The 18,634-nt window shown below is 41.2% G+C and overlaps 1 protein-coding gene and 1 long non-coding RNA gene across 7 annotated transcripts in view; one reads left to right on the top strand and one right to left on the bottom strand.

The window, feature by feature from the left end:
- The window catches only part of ccdc142 (coiled-coil domain containing 142), a 38,347-nt gene extending 25,462 nt beyond the window's left edge, over positions 1-12,885 (bottom strand). For 4 of the 6 annotated variants that reach the window (XM_032499908.1, XM_032499909.1, XM_032499910.1 and 1 more), the window contains exons 1-3: positions 2,139-2,389; positions 1,326-1,410; positions 450-602 (exon numbers count right to left, since the gene is read on the bottom strand). In XM_032499908.1, coding sequence (XP_032355799.1) covers positions 450-602; positions 1,326-1,341 — 169 coding nt within the window. In that variant the 5' untranslated portion in view covers positions 1,342-1,410; positions 2,139-2,389. Of the gene's footprint in view, positions 1-449; positions 603-1,325; positions 1,411-2,138; positions 2,448-3,573; positions 4,917-6,187; positions 6,413-7,211; positions 7,445-7,942; positions 7,989-9,403; positions 9,445-11,070; positions 11,124-12,574 lie in introns of those variants that run through there. The other 2 variants (XM_032499905.1, XM_032499906.1) reach the window with 2 other exon arrangements.
- On the top strand, positions 7,561-15,208 carry LOC116669848 (uncharacterized). Its single transcript, XR_004326873.1, has 3 exons — positions 7,561-7,685; positions 12,077-12,081; positions 15,196-15,208. It is a non-coding gene; the product is annotated as an uncharacterized LOC116669848 (long non-coding RNA).
- The last annotated feature ends 3,426 nt before the right edge of the window (positions 15,209-18,634 follow it).

Below are 18,634 nucleotides of genomic sequence, written 5' to 3'. Positions count from 1 at the left end.
TTGGGGTTAGAATGGAGAGTGGCAATAACAGTCAAAAAAAAAATAATAGTTTGTAGTAGTTCTTTGTAGTAGTTCAAAACTGATCTGTCAATCAACTAAGTATAACCCTCCAGCATGAGTTTAAATACATCTTGACGAAGTCAGGAACTACAGGGAGTTGGGACGGTACAGCACAATAACACACTGTGGGTAAACTGTGCTGTCTGCTTAATTCTCTCCTCAGTTGGGAATCCCTGAAATGCTTCTGTGTAAGTCAACAAAGTCCCCCGGACCTTCTTCCCGTATGTGAAATGAGCTGTGCTGCTCCTGTAGAGTGGAGCTTTGGCTGCGATGATGCTGTTTCAGTGCCATGTTGGCACACACTGGTAATTAGGTAATACTGCACAAAGGCACGCTGTTGGTGTGAGTCAGTTACTGTGAAGGAAACCGTGTGTGTATGCTTTTTTTACCTGAGGCTCTGCTGTTTGAGCGGTGGCAGTACAGAGATGACCGGAGAGGAGGGGACAGCAGCAGGAGGTGCCCCATGGTCACAGAGTTGCTGCCCTGATTCACATCTGTGAGACACTTATCTTTCAGAGCTGAACCTAAACTTTTGCACATCACTGAAGACAGACAGACATTGTGTGACAACACAGAGACAACGTGACAAATTAATGCAACAGAAAAATTCAGTCAATTTAGTGCTTCAGTGAAAAAGGTTTGTTTATCCATCACATCACGTACCCTTCATCATATCTAAATATAAAGAAATATAAAGAAAATTAGTGTCCTTAAGGCTTGGATTTTTCCTAATTTTTTAATTAAGGCATTAAATTCAATTTCCAAAAGATGCTTTTTTATTTCTCTCTTTAACTTTAGCATGGGTTCATGAACTTATGAGTATATCATACTATTATTGCTATTTTAAACATTTTAAACATATTGCAATATATTGCAGTTTATTACCTTTTTTCCAACTTTTAAATTGTCCCAATTTCAAATGATTGGAAAACTTTGTCAACATCTTTTTATCTAAAAAGAAGCATTTCTCAGTTTTTTCATATCACTTCAATTTTATTGCTGCAAAATGGGATTGTCAAGCAGACAACCTGACCAACACATATATAATACTGTGTATTGATAGTGTTGCCATAGAAAGTATTGCAGTACTATGCTGTATACATTTTTAGAAATCTTAAATGAAAAACGTGTGTGTGTGTGTGTGTGTGTGTGTGTGTGTGTGTGTGTGTGTGTGTGTGGTGTGTTTTTGTTGTTGTGTGTGTGTGTGTGTGTGGGTGTGTGTGTGGTGTGTGTGTGTGTGTGTGTGTGTGTGTGTGTGCTCTAACCTAGTCCACAGAGCATGTGCTGTAATGACTAACAGATAGAGACTGAAGTCCTCCAGCATGGTTCTGCACTCCTTGGCGACCAGATCTACAACAAACAGCATAAAACCCAGAGGTGTCATGTACACAGTAAGGCTATTGTTTATTTAATCTTCATTGCAATATTAACTGGCGCAATAAACACACTGCGTAATGCTGCAACATATCATATATCATTATAGAATTAAAATTAAACTATCACTTTTTTCAGTGGTGCCTATTGTTTACAATTCCATGTTTAATAACTTGAACTTGAAACAGATCTATTGTAGACACCACGTGCAGTCCACCCCTCCCTCCTCCTCATCCCGTCCCTTCCCCCTTCCCTTCTGTGCGATAACCCCCCCCCCACACACACACACACAAATTAATTTTTATATTACCTACTTCATGTAGTTCTACTCAAACATAGGGTCATTTTCAGCAAATATGACAGAAAGTTAGTTTTACAAGTCTAACCTACTACACCTTTAACCAGGCTTTCTTAACCTATAATAAAGCCACAATTTAGATCGCAGCCTACTGTGCTCCATGGCTGCAACACAACAAGCACCTGGAAGTACGGTCGATGCCACGGAAACCAAAACTTGTGCATATTGTATCTGAAACCGATGATTGGATTTGTAAACCCAATTTAACATTGGAATCGTAACTTTTGAAACGATTCCAAGTTGGAACCGGTTCTCGATACCCAATCAGAGTTCCAGTCATAGGTGACTATGTAAAAGCATGTGCTGTATTGACACTGTTTAATCTGACATGCCATTATCTTCTTACCGTTCTGTGAAGCTTGACTGATCCTGTGCAGGATTTGGAACCCCCTGTGTTTGTCTTGGAGGTTGATGCTTCCTGCAGTGCTTCCTGCTTGTGGCACATGCAGCTGCAGCCACAGGGCTTTGCTGCACAGAGTCCACAGCAGCGTGCGGTACTGTCCAAACAGCTCGGCAAACACCAGCGACTGACCGAGGTCCAACCACTGTACCGAGTGAGGCCAATGGAGACAATCTGGCTCCGCCGTTGTCCCCGGTGCTCCCCCAGTCTCCTTCTTCTCTGGGCTTTCAAAACCTGAGCTGAAGGACACAAACACTCATTTATAGAACAGGGACTGGCCAACTGGGAGTGTGGTCACCTAAAGAGCAACAAAACTCAGGGCTGCCACCACTATTAACTATTTAGCAGAGCCACCATCGCTGCATCTGGAGCTTAGCGCCACCCAAGACAATTGTGATTGGTTTAAAGAAATGGACACAACCTAAAGCATTTTTGTCTCCTATCCCAGAGTGCTTCAGCGGTGTATCCACATCAAAATACAGTGATGTTGACCTTTGAGGTGTAAAATCTCATCACTCATATCATTTTTCCTGTGAGGCCTTTCTGTGAAAATTTTCTCAAAAGTAGCGCAGCAATTCTGGAGTTATGACCAAATGTTGTGTTATGTGAGGTCCCAGTGACCTTTGACCACCAAATTCAAATGCTCATACTTTAGTTTAAGTGGGCCTTTACGTCAAATTTTAAGAAATAACAGACGGACAACCCAAAAACATAACGGCTCTGACCACGGCTGACAACACCGTAAACGGCAGGCAGTAAATAAGAGAGTATGAGAGAGAAGTTCAAACTCTGGGCCAATCATTGCATGAAGTAGACCGGGTTTTATGTTCCAGCAAGAGTCAAATGTAGGGCTGGGTACAGAATTCAAGACTTCTTAGATACTGCCCAAATTGCCTCTAAGGTATGGAGTATCTAAAAATGCTTTGTCATTCAAAACCCAATTTCAATAGCTAAGGAGCAAATCTCGTCAGCTTAAGTGAGCCAAGCCGCATACTTCTACCAAGATGTCTGTGATTGGCTGTCTAACGTTACACGTCGTAGAGACACACAGGAAAAACTCACGTTACAAAGAGACGGGGATCACGCAGTAGGAGTTGAGAAATAAATAAAAAGATTTGTGCCGTGATGTCATGTCTTTTTGTTTCATAAAATTGCTTTTGAAAAAAAAGTACTGTTTAGGTAGCTGTATTAAAAGCCAAGGTGTGAGTATCGGTACCAGTACAGAACATTTTTGAACGAGACCCAGTCTTAGTCAAATACGTCTAATTCTGTCAGGAATGGTTTTAGATGATCCGAAGGCATCCAGGGCCTCAGAATGCTTTGAACAAATTGCTTAACAATGGTGGATCAATGACGGCCAGTGAATGGTTAATTTCATTACCTGGCGTCTTTCCCAGTTGTTATTTCCAGTTCATCACATTCCTGCAGAGGTCCTTCCACCTTTTGGTCCTTGTTGACTTCTGTACTCAAACTATTGCCTTCCACTGAACCTGCTGCATTTATGGTCGGATCATTTAAAATGATCAAGTCATTCTTTCCATTTGGTGATAACACATCTGTTCTCGTATTTGGGAGTTGTTCAGTCGGTGCCTCTGGTGTAGATGTGTGTGAAACAAGTGGAGCCAGCAGGTCACTGGAGGAAACCAGCACCTGAAAAAGTTGCTCTACTGAGGAACGGTCCTGCCGGCAACACCCTAACAGAGGCAGGGCTAAACGATGGTGAAAGGTGGTTGAAGGAGGGGAAACAGACTGCGGTAGTTTAAGGTTTCCTAAAGTTGTCTGTCTTTCTAGATTTGGTTGGGCCAACCCTTCTGCATTTGTCTGGGATAGACCAGTCTGGGGTATGTTTGTTTGGCAACGGCTGGTTTGGTCTTTGATAGAGCCATCTGGTCTGTGTTGCACAAATGTGGGCTTGGCTAATACAGGATAATGGTTTTCAAAAATAGTACTGTCCAAATGATGGTCAGGGACATAAACAGGGGGAGTTTTATGGCAGGTGTGGCGAGATGATGACTCTAAGGGGGGATAATTAGAGAAGAGAGGAGAGGAAATAAGGTAGGTATGCTGCAGCTGCTCCCAGGTCCACTCAGATCTCAGTGCAGAGGCCCCACAGCTGAGCCGGGCCCCCTGACAAACACAGTTTTCAGAACATGCATAGGCCTCGTGGTTGGTGTGAACCTGACACGTGTGGTAGCTCTGCTCAGAGGCCCAGCAGAGCAGCTGCTTGGCTGCCCTGTTTGCTTCATGCACTGCTAAAACCATCATCAACTCTTTGACTGAGAAGGCAGCGGGCTGATGCCCTGCTGTGAAGCTTTTTGGAAGACTGGAATCCAGTGTGGAACAATGTGTCTGCTGTAATACCGCAGTCCTCAGCTGGGTGGCGCTGTGCTGCGCTCTCTGCTCTCCCACTGCCTGGTTATACAGGGCTGTACCTGTTAAAATATCCTCCAAGACTTCTCTAGGTACACAGTCTAATTCCGTGTGGGCGATAGCAGACAGAATGACATAAACATAATGTTCCATTAAAACCAGTGCCTGCAGACCGAGTAAGTCCAGAGTCTGTTTGATTTCCGCCAGCAGCCTGGTCTGCTGGACCAGAGCAGGTCTCAGATAGTGGTCCGACTGGACTTTAGAAAATAGACAGGACCAGTGGTTGAGATGGACCCGGAGCTCCTGACTCAGTGAGCCCAGACCAACCCCGATTGAAGGCCAGCTGGACGGGGTCTGAAAAGGAGGAGGAGAAAGGTTGTGTTTATGAATAAGCCCCACAGGTACCATTTACAATGTTTCTACACAAGTGCTGATACAGTATTTGAGATTTAGTACAGATACCAAAATTATTCTATTTTCAGTACCTGACTTTGAGAAATACAAACATTTCTTTTATCTGATGGTTAGACATTTTTAAGGAAAACATAACAGCAACCCATGTATCCTGAAAGCTATTTGTTCATCAGACGTGACATGACAAGAGGGAGATTATTTTAAGTAAGCCAACCTTTTTAAAACAAGAAAACAAGAAAAAATAGAAATCTCATTTGAATAGTAATTTTAGCATTCAAATAGTACTGATTTTTCTATTATAATTATATTTGACTTTTGGAATTTGTGCCAACAGCCCTAGTATTGATATTTACAGTATCCCAGCAACAATACCTGGTAGTGATAGGATCATACAGCTTAACCAGCATGAAAGCTTCTGGATTATTAAGATGAAAGCTTTTCCCTGGACAGAATGAAGATTTAGATTTCTTTTAGACGGTCTTCTGTTTTGTATGTTATTACTATGGATTTGGTTTAGAATCTTCTCTTCTGGCTTGTTTTCCTTTTTATGTTTTTTTTTGTCTTGAGAAGTCACCCTACTGACCTTTGGGGACGATGCCGGCGCCGGCGCCGCCACCCCCCCCGCTGCATTTTTTTGTGGTCGACTGAGTGAACACTGATGTAGAGGGGTTGACCTTGATTGCTGAGTGGCTGCACCTGTTGATGTGCTCACAGCTGGTGCTTTACATTGTTTCACCCCACTCCTGTGCCTGTAACTTCCTGAAGAAGGCTGGACGCCAAAACGCGAGTTGTCTTTATCTTATTCCATTTAGAATGTGCCAGATGCATTAAAGGCATTTTATATATTTATTTTGAGTGCCTTGGCTTCTTCCTTGATGTCTGTTATTTAAAAAAAAAAATGATTTTAGGATGCTTTTGAAACACAAGCAGTCCAACTGTATCCCTATGTGGGCTGCAATTTGTAACGTCACTGTAATTATTAAAATCATTCAGTAATTCATGATACCAGCACTGTGTAATTGCTCCTATAATATAGAAACAAATGTTCTGCGGCTAATCTAAACTGAGTTAATGGTCTCATGATGCCTTGACCCTACCTCTGTGTGGACTGAATGTGTCATTCATTCATATCTCAACCCTGCCTTTGAATACTTTGATTTAATGTTCATATCACAAAGTCTGCTTATAGAAACAGTTTAAGTGTGCCTAACCTGGCTAGGTGTCAGGTGGGATTTCTTTAGCTGCCCCTCCAGCAGGTGGCTCACTCTGGATATGTATGCTGCTGCTAGGCGAGCCCTTCTGGTGTACTCATGTACAAAGAGCAGCAGGCATCGCTGCTCCAGGAGCCTCCGCAGGGCTGTGTAGTGGCCCTGCAGGGAGGGGGAGGAGGGCAGGAAGAGAACACCACCCTCTGCTGGGAGGCCTTTAACACACACCTGCAGGGGAAGAAAGAGAGAGACAAGGGTAGGGAATAGGGGTGCGAATCTTCACTGGTCTCACGATTCAATTACGATTATCCTGTCAACGATTCAAATCAATATCACGGTGCGTCACCTCCTCAATATTAATAAATTGACAATATTCGTCACTATGCATATGTATTACTGTGTCCCCTCCTACTGTGCAATATGACATTTCTATTCATCTGCTCTCTCTAGCTAAATTTTTCAAGACCTCTGGTCTCCCTTATCACACAGAGCATTTTTTACATATTTAAAAATGTGTCTGGGGGGGGCCTTGATTAATAGTGTGTACAGTATATCCTTATCCTTAGCCAAATAAACATTTCATTTAAAAATAAATTGGATATAAATCCTGATGGTTTCTGATAGTAGAGTGACATTCTATGACACTTAAAATACAAATTGGAGCTACAAAGGTAATTCTTGTAAAGTGAGTGCTGAAGGATAGTCATCACACACATCAATATTAGGGGTGCACGATTGATTCTTAGGTTTAAGATTCAATTAAAATCGATTTTTGATTCAAAAACTATTCTCAAAAAATGATGCACAGTATGTAGGTGTAGTTACTTTTTCCATGTGAAAGTATACACGCCATTACAAAAAACATTTAAAAAAAAAAATGAAATGAAAAATGAAATTGATTTTTTTGAATTCTATGAATTGATTTTGAATTGGTAGAGGTTAAATCGATTCGTGAATGTGAATTTTTTTTTTTTTGCACACTCCTGATCACCATATATTCTGTTTCCCTGCAATCCCTGGAACTCACCAGGTGAGGTCCGACCGGCTGCCACTGGGGGGCCACAGTCAGAAGAGCTTGTTGCAGGCGCAGGAGACGTGCAGAGGACCGGGACACCAGGTTGGCAGCGGCTACAAAATGTTCCTCTTCTTCGTCTTGACTGCGGCCATGGAAGAGCCACTTGAGCTTGGGATTAAAGGTGCTTCTGAGTAACGTCTCAGCTCGCTGCAGGGAACGGGAGATGGAACTCTGTGACCAGGAACCTGCAGGGGCAGAAAAGGGGGGGGGGGGGGAATTTTCAGCACACTGGAGAGACTAAGGCTGCGTTCAGACCAAAAAAAGCCTTGCGGTGATTTGCCACAGGGTTGAGCAGCCATTAGTGTGACGTCCTGTTGTGTTCTTTACCCCCCCTCCCAATGTAGACTTCAGGTTTCACAGTTATTGTTTTCCGTCAGATCGTTTACAGATCTTGACGTTTCCGACCGCACTTGAAGGCAGCTTCATGTATCGTATCGTGGGTCAGAAATTGTGATACGAACCAAATCGTGGGTTTGGTGTATTGTTACAGCCCTACTATATAGTGAATGAAAATACCCGCTGAGATTTTGAACACCACTACAAAATGGCGAACACACCGTATAGGGAACTATTTCTGAGATAGGGAACAGTTTTAAACACAGCTTGTGTTTGTGGGCACAGTTCTTCCTGCAGCGGGCTGCAGTGTTGTACATATGTGCCGCTGTCACATGTATACACAGTACCATTAGGGGTCAGATCCTCGGCCGCCATGCAGGAACTGCATTTTCTCTGAAAGAAACAAAGAGAAAATTCCCAGAAATATTATTGAACGGGATCTTAAATATTAGATTAAGATGTACTGTCACAGAGGGTGATTTGTTTTCATAGCCAGTACAACACAGAAATATGCAGATATAGATGGCACAAAACTCAATAGGCAAAACATAACGTTACTACTCTTTGGCCGGCTTGCAGCGTGTGTGCGGCGTGCCTGTTGATTTATTTCCGGTCTAGCTAGATCCAGTGGGGTGTTGTAGTTTTTCTAACATTACTAGTTGTTGCAACTGCATGTGTAAAAAACTACAAAGTTTGCCAGGCCAAAAAGAACGTTAATCTCCCAATACAAAAATAGACGCCGTTAAAATGGGTTTGGGTTACCCCGTTAAAAACGCGTTTAACTGACAGCACTAATAAAAACACTTAATAAATAAACCTAGATTACGCTTTGGCATAGTTCTTTAAAAATAAAAAGGAAACTTGTTTTGGGGAGAATAAAAGTACTCTGGGCTGAATTTTCCTAGTAACCTTACCAAAAAGGCTCAGGGTGCTGCAGATGTTGGTGTAATATGAAAATGGCTGGTGGATTTAAGACAAAAAATAATAATTTATTGAATGTATCTAATTTGAACATGTCTGTCAGTGGCTTATTGATCTTTACATTGTTAGTTTCCTGTCCTGGCCTGGGACACACATTCATACAGTTTGATAAACTTTTTATTAGACTTTATCATTACACTAACAATGACTAGAGTAGCTGTCCTTAATTTAGGTCATCCTGTACGTCTCATCTCTGGTTTATCCTGCATCCACCGTGTGTGTGTGTGTGTGTGTGTGTGTGTGTGTGTGTGTGTGTGTGTGTGTGTGTGTGTGTGTGTGTGTGTGTGTGTGTGTGTGTGTGTGTGTGTGTGTGTGTGTGTGTGTGTGTGTGTGTGTGTGTGTGTGTGTGTGTGTGTGTGTGTGTCAGTGTCAGTCAGTCAGTCAGTCAGTCAGTCAGTCAGTCGCGGGGGGAACTGAGCAGCCCTGCCTGCTGCAGAGAGCTGCCAGGACTGAAACAGTGGCTGCTTCAGCGACTTCAAAGTGCTAAAACGTTACAGCGTACATTGATGTTAAAATGTATACAGGTTGGCAGGACGGTCTGACATGTTTTGTAACGTCTTTCGCTGTACGTTTTCTTGGTAACTTGTCCACACCTCTTATTTCGCGCGAAAGGGAAACACACTGTCTGAGTTCACATACGGGCACGAGGCTACATTACGCACGGGTCGAACCGTGTGACGTACACACGCTCAGAACCGAGACATGGGAAACGGATCGCATATTTTTTCATGAACCGTGCCACCCCTACAAGCAACCCCTTTCACATAAATGTGTAATACACTTTCCAATTTTTTGGAAAAAAAAAAAAAAAAAAAAAAGGTTCTAACCTGCTCTTTTTCTGGACACAATGACTTAGAATTCTCCCGTTCTGAAAGAGAGAGACAAACAACACGCACAATCAGAGAAAGCATCAACATGATGGTATCACCACTGGATGAACATGAAGAAAAGTACAGAAAAAGGAAAGAAAATGATATGTATTGTGATTCTTTTAGGGACTATTTTTAAAATAGTTTCTTTTCCCTAGAATCAATATATAGTTATATTTACCATTGATTCACCTTAATATTTTTTATGTCTACATCTAGGATTGGGTTCGGACTCGAGAACGGATTTCTCCTTGGAATTGTTTCAAAAATTACGATTCCAGTAGAATTCTTTATTGGAAATGTTTAGAGGATTTGGTTTCAAATCCGATCACCACTTCCCAATTTAATATGCGCAAGTTTTTGGTTTCCAAAGCGGCCAGGCGCTTGTTGTGCTGCAGCCTTGGAGCACAGCAGCGTTCTAGTGGGGCTTATTTTACATCGGAAAGGCGCTGTAAAACTGCAAACCACCAGTGAATCAAAATAAAACTTTCCTCTTATTCGTGAAAATAGGCATGTGACCCATTTTAACTTTACCCCTCAAAGAATCGGAATAGGGAATCAAAAGGAAGAATTGAAATTGGAATCAGAATTGTTCAAATCCAAACGATGTCCAACCCTAATCATGTCTGTTTCCAGCAAAACAGAGCGAAAGCAGAACATGCAGAAGATCCACGTTAGGCCATGTTCCCACTTTCCGTCTGACGAGAAAAAGTTGACTAAGGCCTTTTTGTAGTTTCACACTTGCCGTCTTTTTAGAAAAAGTTGACAAGGGTGAACATACTTTACAGATGAAATTAATGTCAGACGGACATGCAATGTGCATTCTTCTTAGAAAACGAGTCGTTTTTTGAAATGTCTCATGATATATTTTTTTTAAGAAGTGTGTTATTCAAATTTAGTTTTTCTTAATGAAGGAAGAGATAATGTCAATACTATCCAATGTTGGATAGTATTGACATTATCTCTTCTTCTTCTAGAATCGCAATAAATGAAAATAGCAATAAAAATTGGCACCCATGTATTGTAAAAGAATTGAAAAGCATATATCGTCCCATCCCTACAGAGTATTAGTATTTCTAGTATTAGTATTTCTAGTATTTATGATATAAGCCTTCCGCGTCATTATTTATTAGGTGTGTTTTGGCGTAATATGCAATAAACCAATCAGAGTGTTATAAGCAAAATGTTACACACACACCCACACACACACACACACACACACACACACACACACCACACACACACACCACAGTTCATTTAAGAGTTGAATAAAAGTTTCAATATTTGCGATATCTGGCCTGATGAAGATGTAAACAACCTCAGACTCCTTTCTTTCAGTTCAAATCCAATGTGCTGGGGCTCAGAGACAACACATTAAAACCATCTGCCACTGTCTTATACTTTCTGGTCCAAAACCTGCTCCCCCCCCCCCCCCCCCCCCTACTGCCATCTTCACTGTCCGCTCCAACCGCCCCCCCCCATTCTCCTTAGATTCCCACCCATGATAATCCTGGTACGCCCGCATCATCGTCTCCACACTGTGGTGGAGGATTTAGGTCAGAGGTGTGGGTGTTGTGTGTGTGTGTGTGTGTGTGTGTGTGTGTGTGTGTGTGTGTGTGTGTCACCTGCTGCCTCTCCACCAGGATCTTCAAGTACCTCTGGGTTGGTGTGGTCCATGCTGTGAACAGACAGCATAGACATTATTAGCCGGACCAGACCGAATCTGCGGACCCCATTTGGGTCTGATTTTTAGTGCTCCATGCTGCTGAAACCATGCTTTCAAGGTTGAGGTGTTGTCTGCGACAGGATTGTCTCGTTTCCAACGGCAACATGTCACAGTCAGACATTCTGTCTAAACGATTTGTATTTTATATATTTTTAATTGTATGTATGTGACATTCAAACAATAACAGCAAACATCATATGAACGTAATAGTTCTACAGTGTGATGACCCACAGTGTCCCCTGGTTGGCTAATTCCCACCTAAAATCAGAGATGTACTCAAGGAAAAAATATGAGGTATTTGTGCATTTATCTGACAGCTACAGTGTAGTCATTACTTTACAGATCCAGATTTAATATTCAAATCCTATTGAATTTATAACATATGATGCATTGTTATCAATTAACCTACCTAACTGTATGCTGTTAAGATTAACTTCACCACGAGCAACAGCAAAATGCTCACATTAATCCATGAGTAAAATACACAGTGAAATACAACATAAAAAGTAACACTCACAGGGGCCATTTACTTTAAGGTACTTTTCTGATGGTAGGCTAGAAAAATACATTTTTGACTTGTTCTAGAAGGAAAAGCACAGCTGAAATTGATAACCTTAACGATGGGTCCATTCCATCAAGTGTCCCAGTGAGCTATTTCAGTGAGTCAGCATGCTCAGCACCAGGGCCTCTCCTAAGTGGAATGCAGCCATCATTAATGGTTTTGAATACACCTGTGCTTTTCCTACTATGACATGTCTGCCGTTAACAAATATTCTATTCACCTTTATTGAGGTAGACCTAATATTTGTTATGGTGTAGGCTATTTGTACATTGTTGCAATGCCTCGTCTACATTTAGCTAGTAAAGTATCTGAATACCTCGTCCATTACTGAACCTCTCAGGAGTTTATGTCTCTTTAACCAGTGGCACTGATTTCATATGTGATGATGTGTCGCTCAACCTTCATAACACCAAAAGACGTAGCTAGCTAAATACCAAGCTCCTTTAAGTAACGTCACAAACGTCGGATGTTCCTCAACGGACGGAACCGTTTGGACTGAGATAAAATAGGAGATACGAAGAGACGTGGATTCCAGAGCTGATTTTAACATTATCAAGACATTACCTTACTCAGCATTAGCAATGGCGTCCAAACGTCCATCCCCGGTGCATCTTGAGGAACTGTGTCGGCAACTTACTTGTCTTTATTATGAATGAGAACTGGAAGCTTCACATTCAGACAGTTACCGTGAGTTTTCCCGCAGAACTGTTCTCAATAGTAACTTACGTTAGCCCGTTTAGTAACAACTAACGGCTTTTTTTTTTTATTTATCCGTGTCTACTTATCGTATTCGTTCACTGAAACTGACGCCGAAAAGCCAAGTATGTTATTATTGACTTACTCCTTTTCTAAGATGCACTCGTTAATCCAGTGCTGCTCACGAAGGAAGTATGGTTCAAAATAGCATCTGCCAGCTAGCAAAGCCTGAAAACACAGGATGTAGGAGTAGCCAATCAGGAGGAAGCGTGCCCGGTTGTTATGGAAAACAGAGCGCATTAAGTGCCGCCCCCACAGGAGGGGATAACAACTCTCCGCTCTCCACATGAGTGTATGGCTGCAGCCTGGAGCGTCCCATGTCATGCCGACTCGTCTCATGCCGTCCCGCCTGGTGCCATCCCGGAGCTTCTACTTTTCAAAATAAAAGCCCGCATCTGGAATAAAATAAGCTCGCGTCGACTATCATGCTATGAATGAAATACTTCTACGTCTGTCTATAAAATAAATGCAGATTATAGGCAAACTAAAAAAAAATTCTTCTGCCTTCCCACCTGGTGCCTTCCTCGAGCTTCTACTTTTCAAAATAAAGGCTCGCATCTGGAATAAACTACTTTTCCAGTACTTTCCCAAAACAATTGGCTCTTACTTTTCAAAGTAAAAGCTCGCGTCAACTATCATGCTAATGAATAAAATACTTTTTTTTTTATATATATATATTTAAAAATATATGTCCGTCTCTAAAGTAAATGCAGATTATAGGCAAACTAAAAAATCCTTCTATGGCTGCAACTTGAAGCCTCTCCCGTCTCATGCTGATAAGTATATTGTAAATAAGTATGTTGTATTTGCAGCAATGTCTCAGTGAAGTGTGAAAATAAGGAAAATAAAATTATAAAGGAATCTTGGAAAGAGTGTAACATGTTTATTTATGTATTAAACTATTATATATTTTGTATAATAAAATACTATTTATCCCAGTATCCTTTGCACTATGTTCCACATTTAAATAATTTGTATTGCACTTATGCCTCTATATGGTTTCTGTTTAGAGTAGGCCTATGTGTATAGTAGTGTGTTTATATTGTTTGGTTGTTTTGTATGTGTAAGCCTACAGAGAGGAGGTCCTGAACTTGGCAGCTTGGTGTTCGGAGAACAACCTGTCTCTGAACACCAAGAAAACCAAGGAGATCATCGTCGACTTCAGGAAGAAGAGCACCGACCTAGCCCCCCTGTACATCAACGGCGAGTGTGTGGAGAGGGTCCACACCTTCCGGTTTCTTGGTGTCCTCATCTCAGCTGACATCTCCTGGTCAGCCAACATCACAGCGGTCATCAAGAAGGCCCAGCAGCGACTACACTTCCTGAGGGTCCTCAGGAAGTACGACCTGGACTCCAACTTGCTGCTGACCTTCTACCGCTCATCCATCGAGAGCCTGCTGACCTACTGCATCACAGTCTGGTACGGCAGCTGCACCGTGGCAGACAGGGAGAGGCTGCAGAGGGTTGTAAGGTCAGCACAGAAGATCACCGGCTGCCCTCTCCCCTCCCTGACGGACATCTACACCTCCCGCTGCCTCAGCAGAGCAGAGAACATCATAAAGGACAGCTCTGATCTCTTTGACCTGTTGCCCTCAGGAAGGCGCTATAGGTGCATCAGAGCACGGACCAACAGACTCAAGAACAGTTTCTTCCCGAAGGCCATAACCACCCTGAACTCACCCCTGAACTCACATATGCACTGACTCCACTCCACAGCCCCCCCCCGGCCCCCGGACTGTCTTCTTCATTCCGTCCGACTGTGCAATATTATTGTTATACTGTTACTGTTACATAATACCTCATAGGACACTGGAATCTGTGCAATTTCATTTCATACAGTGCAATATTTAATACATTAACCTTTCCATTACTGTGCAATATTTATTTACTTAATATTAGTACTTAATCATTTCATTCCATCACTGTGCAATATTATTTATTGAGTGTTAACACCTACCTATGCTTATTCAAGCTGATTTATATATGTATACTTGACAGTCACTACACTTTATATCTTTGACTTTATATTTGATATTTTATACTGTTATATTCTTGTATTTTTTTGTCACTACTCTAGACAGTCACTACACTTTATATCTTTGACTTTATATTTTGATATTTTATACTGTTATATTCTTATATTTTTTTTGTGTCAACACTGCAAAGGGATTGCTTTAATCTCGTTGCACAAGTACCGTGTACTTGTGTATAATGACAATAAAGGCATTCTATCTATTGGAGCAACGATGCTCCAAAGTAAAATTACACTTCCATCATATCACAATATCCACAATGGAGATATGACCAGCCCAATGGATAGGATACATTATATGCTTATGACTCATTATTGCATGTTGTTTCATCTTTGAGTGAAAATTGCTTCCACAAAAAAGAAAACCTGTGATGTTGGCAGATTTCTATTTTATTTATTAGGCATTGACCTTGAGTGGTCAAGGTTACAACTGTCTGCTTACCTTACTTTGCATAAGCATGACGCCTGGCCAATAGTAGTGTGTGTATGCTATTGAAGGGCGGATCTTGCCTAGAAGTTGCGCTGAGTTCCATGATAACTGGGTCAGACACAGAAATCATAACGATTAAGTGACTGAGTTTTTTTTATGCAATTAGGCTAATTTATTTAGAGCCTTTGCAGATACAAACACATGTACACACAACTACAAAATACATAAACAATTCATATCCCAGGGAGTAAGCAAAGGCCAGCACGGCTAATCAAGCAGTCCAATTCATATTCAGTCACGTGAGATCACAAGTGTTGAGTATATACATATACACACACACACAGTACATGCAGTCTTCAGAGTTTTACAGTTCTTTGGATATTGCCTGGAGAAATATTAAAATATTTCTTGACTTCACTCTCAAACACAGGAAAGAAAGGTTTAGAGACCCCAAACTTACATGTTTCATGGATGGGATATTTAGAATGTAAAAGAATCATTAAATATATTCCTTCCCTGTTCATCTTAAAGCTCCACCACACCAAAGAAAACATCCTTAAAACAAAATGAGAAATCTTTAACAGAACGAGATCATTTAGAGCACATCTCAATAAAATATTTCCGTGAATAGGAACATTTCCAAAACAAATGGGAAATATTTTCATCTGACCTTTTACAGAAGAGAGGCTGTGTACTACACATAAACAGTATAGACAATGTGACCCCGTTGTTTCTTAACAGAGACCAGTGAAGGATATTAGAAGCACTTTTCCAGTGATGGCTGAGCGCTAATGTGCAGCCTCCAACTGAGCTTGAAGACGTAGATGTAACGTGGGCAACCTGTCTGAAAGTTGGAAGTCTTCTGGTAGCTGTGCAAGAGAAATCTCAACCATTCCCAATCAGCAGAAACGGAAAGTGTAGGTATAAGGAGATCGATTACCAAAATAAATTAAAAAAATCCACTGGCATCATTTTAACAAAGTTGATTTGCACAAGGGGTCAATCACATCAACTTCAATGAGTACAGAGATTGACTCAGGAGCAAACTCCACAGCCTCCACTTTATACATTAAACACCCCTCCCATCTCCATGGATACCATGCCCTAAACAGCTGCACTCTCAAAGGCAACTAACTCAAGATGGAGTAGAACAGGAGGAAAGGGGAGAAGCCTGGCCTTGAGTGGCTGAAGATAGGTTGGAAGGTATGTGACCATGGGCGCTTCATACAAAGAACTACAACAAAAAAGTAGAGAGACATTCGCTTTTAATGGGTTACATTTTCCAACAATAACCTAGGCACAATTGTTTGCCTATTTTTACCAAAGCGTCTTCTACGGAGCCATAACGTGACGTACAAGCTAATGGAGCCTTTAGTACATTGTCGTGTTTCTTTATAAATAAACAATGGACAAATAGAGTCTTTAAACTGTATCAGATGAATTAGATGTAAACGTTATTCGCTGTCAAAGTGACATCAAAAGGAATGGCAGTCAATGGAATGCTAATGGCGGGTGAGTGCTAGGTAGCATCAAAATGGCGCCATAGGAGCTACGCTCAGTGGAGGCTGGCTTACCGTCTTGGTAAGACGTAACCAAAGATCCTTGGGATGGCCACAGCCATGGCCACACAACCGGCTTAAGAGCGGTAACCCTATGCACTTATATTTTGCCTTTGGTGTAGTTTATATACACACACACTTTTGTTTATACACCTCGGTCATTTGTTGCAAACATGTATTCAGTTACAAATAACTTACAGGACACTTGGTTAATTTCACATACATCATTCTTTATTTAGTTGATATACAGAACATCTTTTAGCAAGCACACAACATTAGTTACTTTTGGATGGTCACTCTGTTATATAATGGTTTCTTAGCTTACCAGTGTTGAGTCCACACCCAGGATGGATCCAGGAGGTCTGCTGGCTTGGAGAAGGAGCAGCTTTATAGGGGAGGTGGCCTAATTGGACACTACCACTGCTTTATATGTCCAGGGGGGTAGCTTCATTCTCTCTGTAGGTATTCTGGGCTTTAGATTTATATAGAGTATTTTCTTTTGTTGAGTTAAGATAAACAAAAGTACATTTTATTTGGAATAAGTTTTTTTAGGTAGGTTTTTGTTAGTCTCCCCCTGTGTGTTGAAATTGGTCTGATCAGCCAGTATATAAGTCCCCTTTGTGTTTCTTTCTGTTAGCAGGTCAGTTGTATTTTATTGAGTCTCATGTTCAGCGCGTTACTTACCGGCTGTTTGTTTTACCTCTTTTACAGGCCCAAAAACTTTCTTTATTTTGTTGTAATTATTTTTGGCAAATAAAAGCCGTTATTCTTGAACTCCCCTTGTGACTCCTCTTCCTTCACCTCTTGGTCCCTCACAATCCTCTATTCTATCATCACATCACATGCCCTGGAAGTAAATTCAGAAACTACAAATTGAATGATTATGGTGCCCTCTTGTTAGCATGGTCCTACCAGAATCTCGTACTTTTCATCTGTACAGAGAGTCTGGCCACTCTCCATTGACAATCGTTAACTTCCGTGAAGGCGGGTACTCTGTTGAAGTTTAAAACTACTGGATCAGCCCAGAGCCACTCTGGATCTGTCATAACCAATCACTAACATTTGGTTGTGACGTACTGTATATCACGCGGATGTGCAACAATAGGGGAGACCGACAAGGCTTATATTTAGCATTAGCATCACTAGCGTTAGCCTTAGCCAACTCCTTCACCACTAAGGGATTAAGCTGGAAAATCTAACTTTTCCTGAACCCCGTGGTGGTGGGGGGGGGGGCACGGCATCATGGCCCCCAGCAAAACTCAGCTAAGATTGTTCTTGCTCGGGCTTGACAACAGACCGAATGGCGTTGCTCGCATCTTTGTCCGCCGCCGTTACGAAACTACAACTTAAACTAGCGCACAACCTCAACGTCATCATTCTCTGCCACTCCCTCTGTTCGCTGATTGGACCGCCAAAAACTTTGGACGAGAAAACCCAAGACTATACCGCAAAACCCAGACAGAGTACTGAAGCAAAATGAAAATTTAACGGAAATATGTAGGGAGGGCGGAGCGAGGCTACCATCTTGTGGTCCTGCATCCAGTTTTTATAATACACCCATGCCACAAAGCACAGTTTTGAAATTGTAAATCCTTTTTATTTTTTTTATTTTTTTAGAATTCAATTTATTCTGTCATCTCAGTTCGTGAACATAAATTGTACTGTAATTGTAAACAAGTATATATGACATATTATAAAAGCAAAAAAAAAAAAAAAAAATACAAATATGACAGACTTACAGACTTCACAAAAAGTTGGGACAGCAAGTGTTTTTAATTAAATAGTTCTTAGTGAACATAAGTTATTGAAATAACTTTATTTGTCACCAATTACCAAAGAGGCTCAAAGTGTACATTAATAACTCTTAAGAATAATTTAAAACATGGGGATTGATTTGGCTTTTGTGAATATGACACTAACCAAATAAAATAAAAAGATTTACAATATTACACAAGTTCCTATCTTTACATTCAAAGTAGGTGATAACATTTTCCCTTCAACTGTGATTGTATGTGTTGTTACCACAAATAATAATTGTATGTGTTGTTGTTACCATAAATAATAATAAATGTATTATTTTCCTTTCAGAATGTAGGAAACTACTAGATTGCTAGATCGGACACA

The sequence above is a fragment of the Etheostoma spectabile genome, chromosome 20 (genome assembly GCF_008692095.1).
Source record: "Etheostoma spectabile isolate EspeVRDwgs_2016 chromosome 20, UIUC_Espe_1.0, whole genome shotgun sequence".
Taxonomy (NCBI): Eukaryota; Metazoa; Chordata; class Actinopteri; order Perciformes; family Percidae; genus Etheostoma; species Etheostoma spectabile.
Note: the sequence above shows the minus strand (reverse complement) of the source record. Positions and strands in the feature narration are given on the sequence as shown.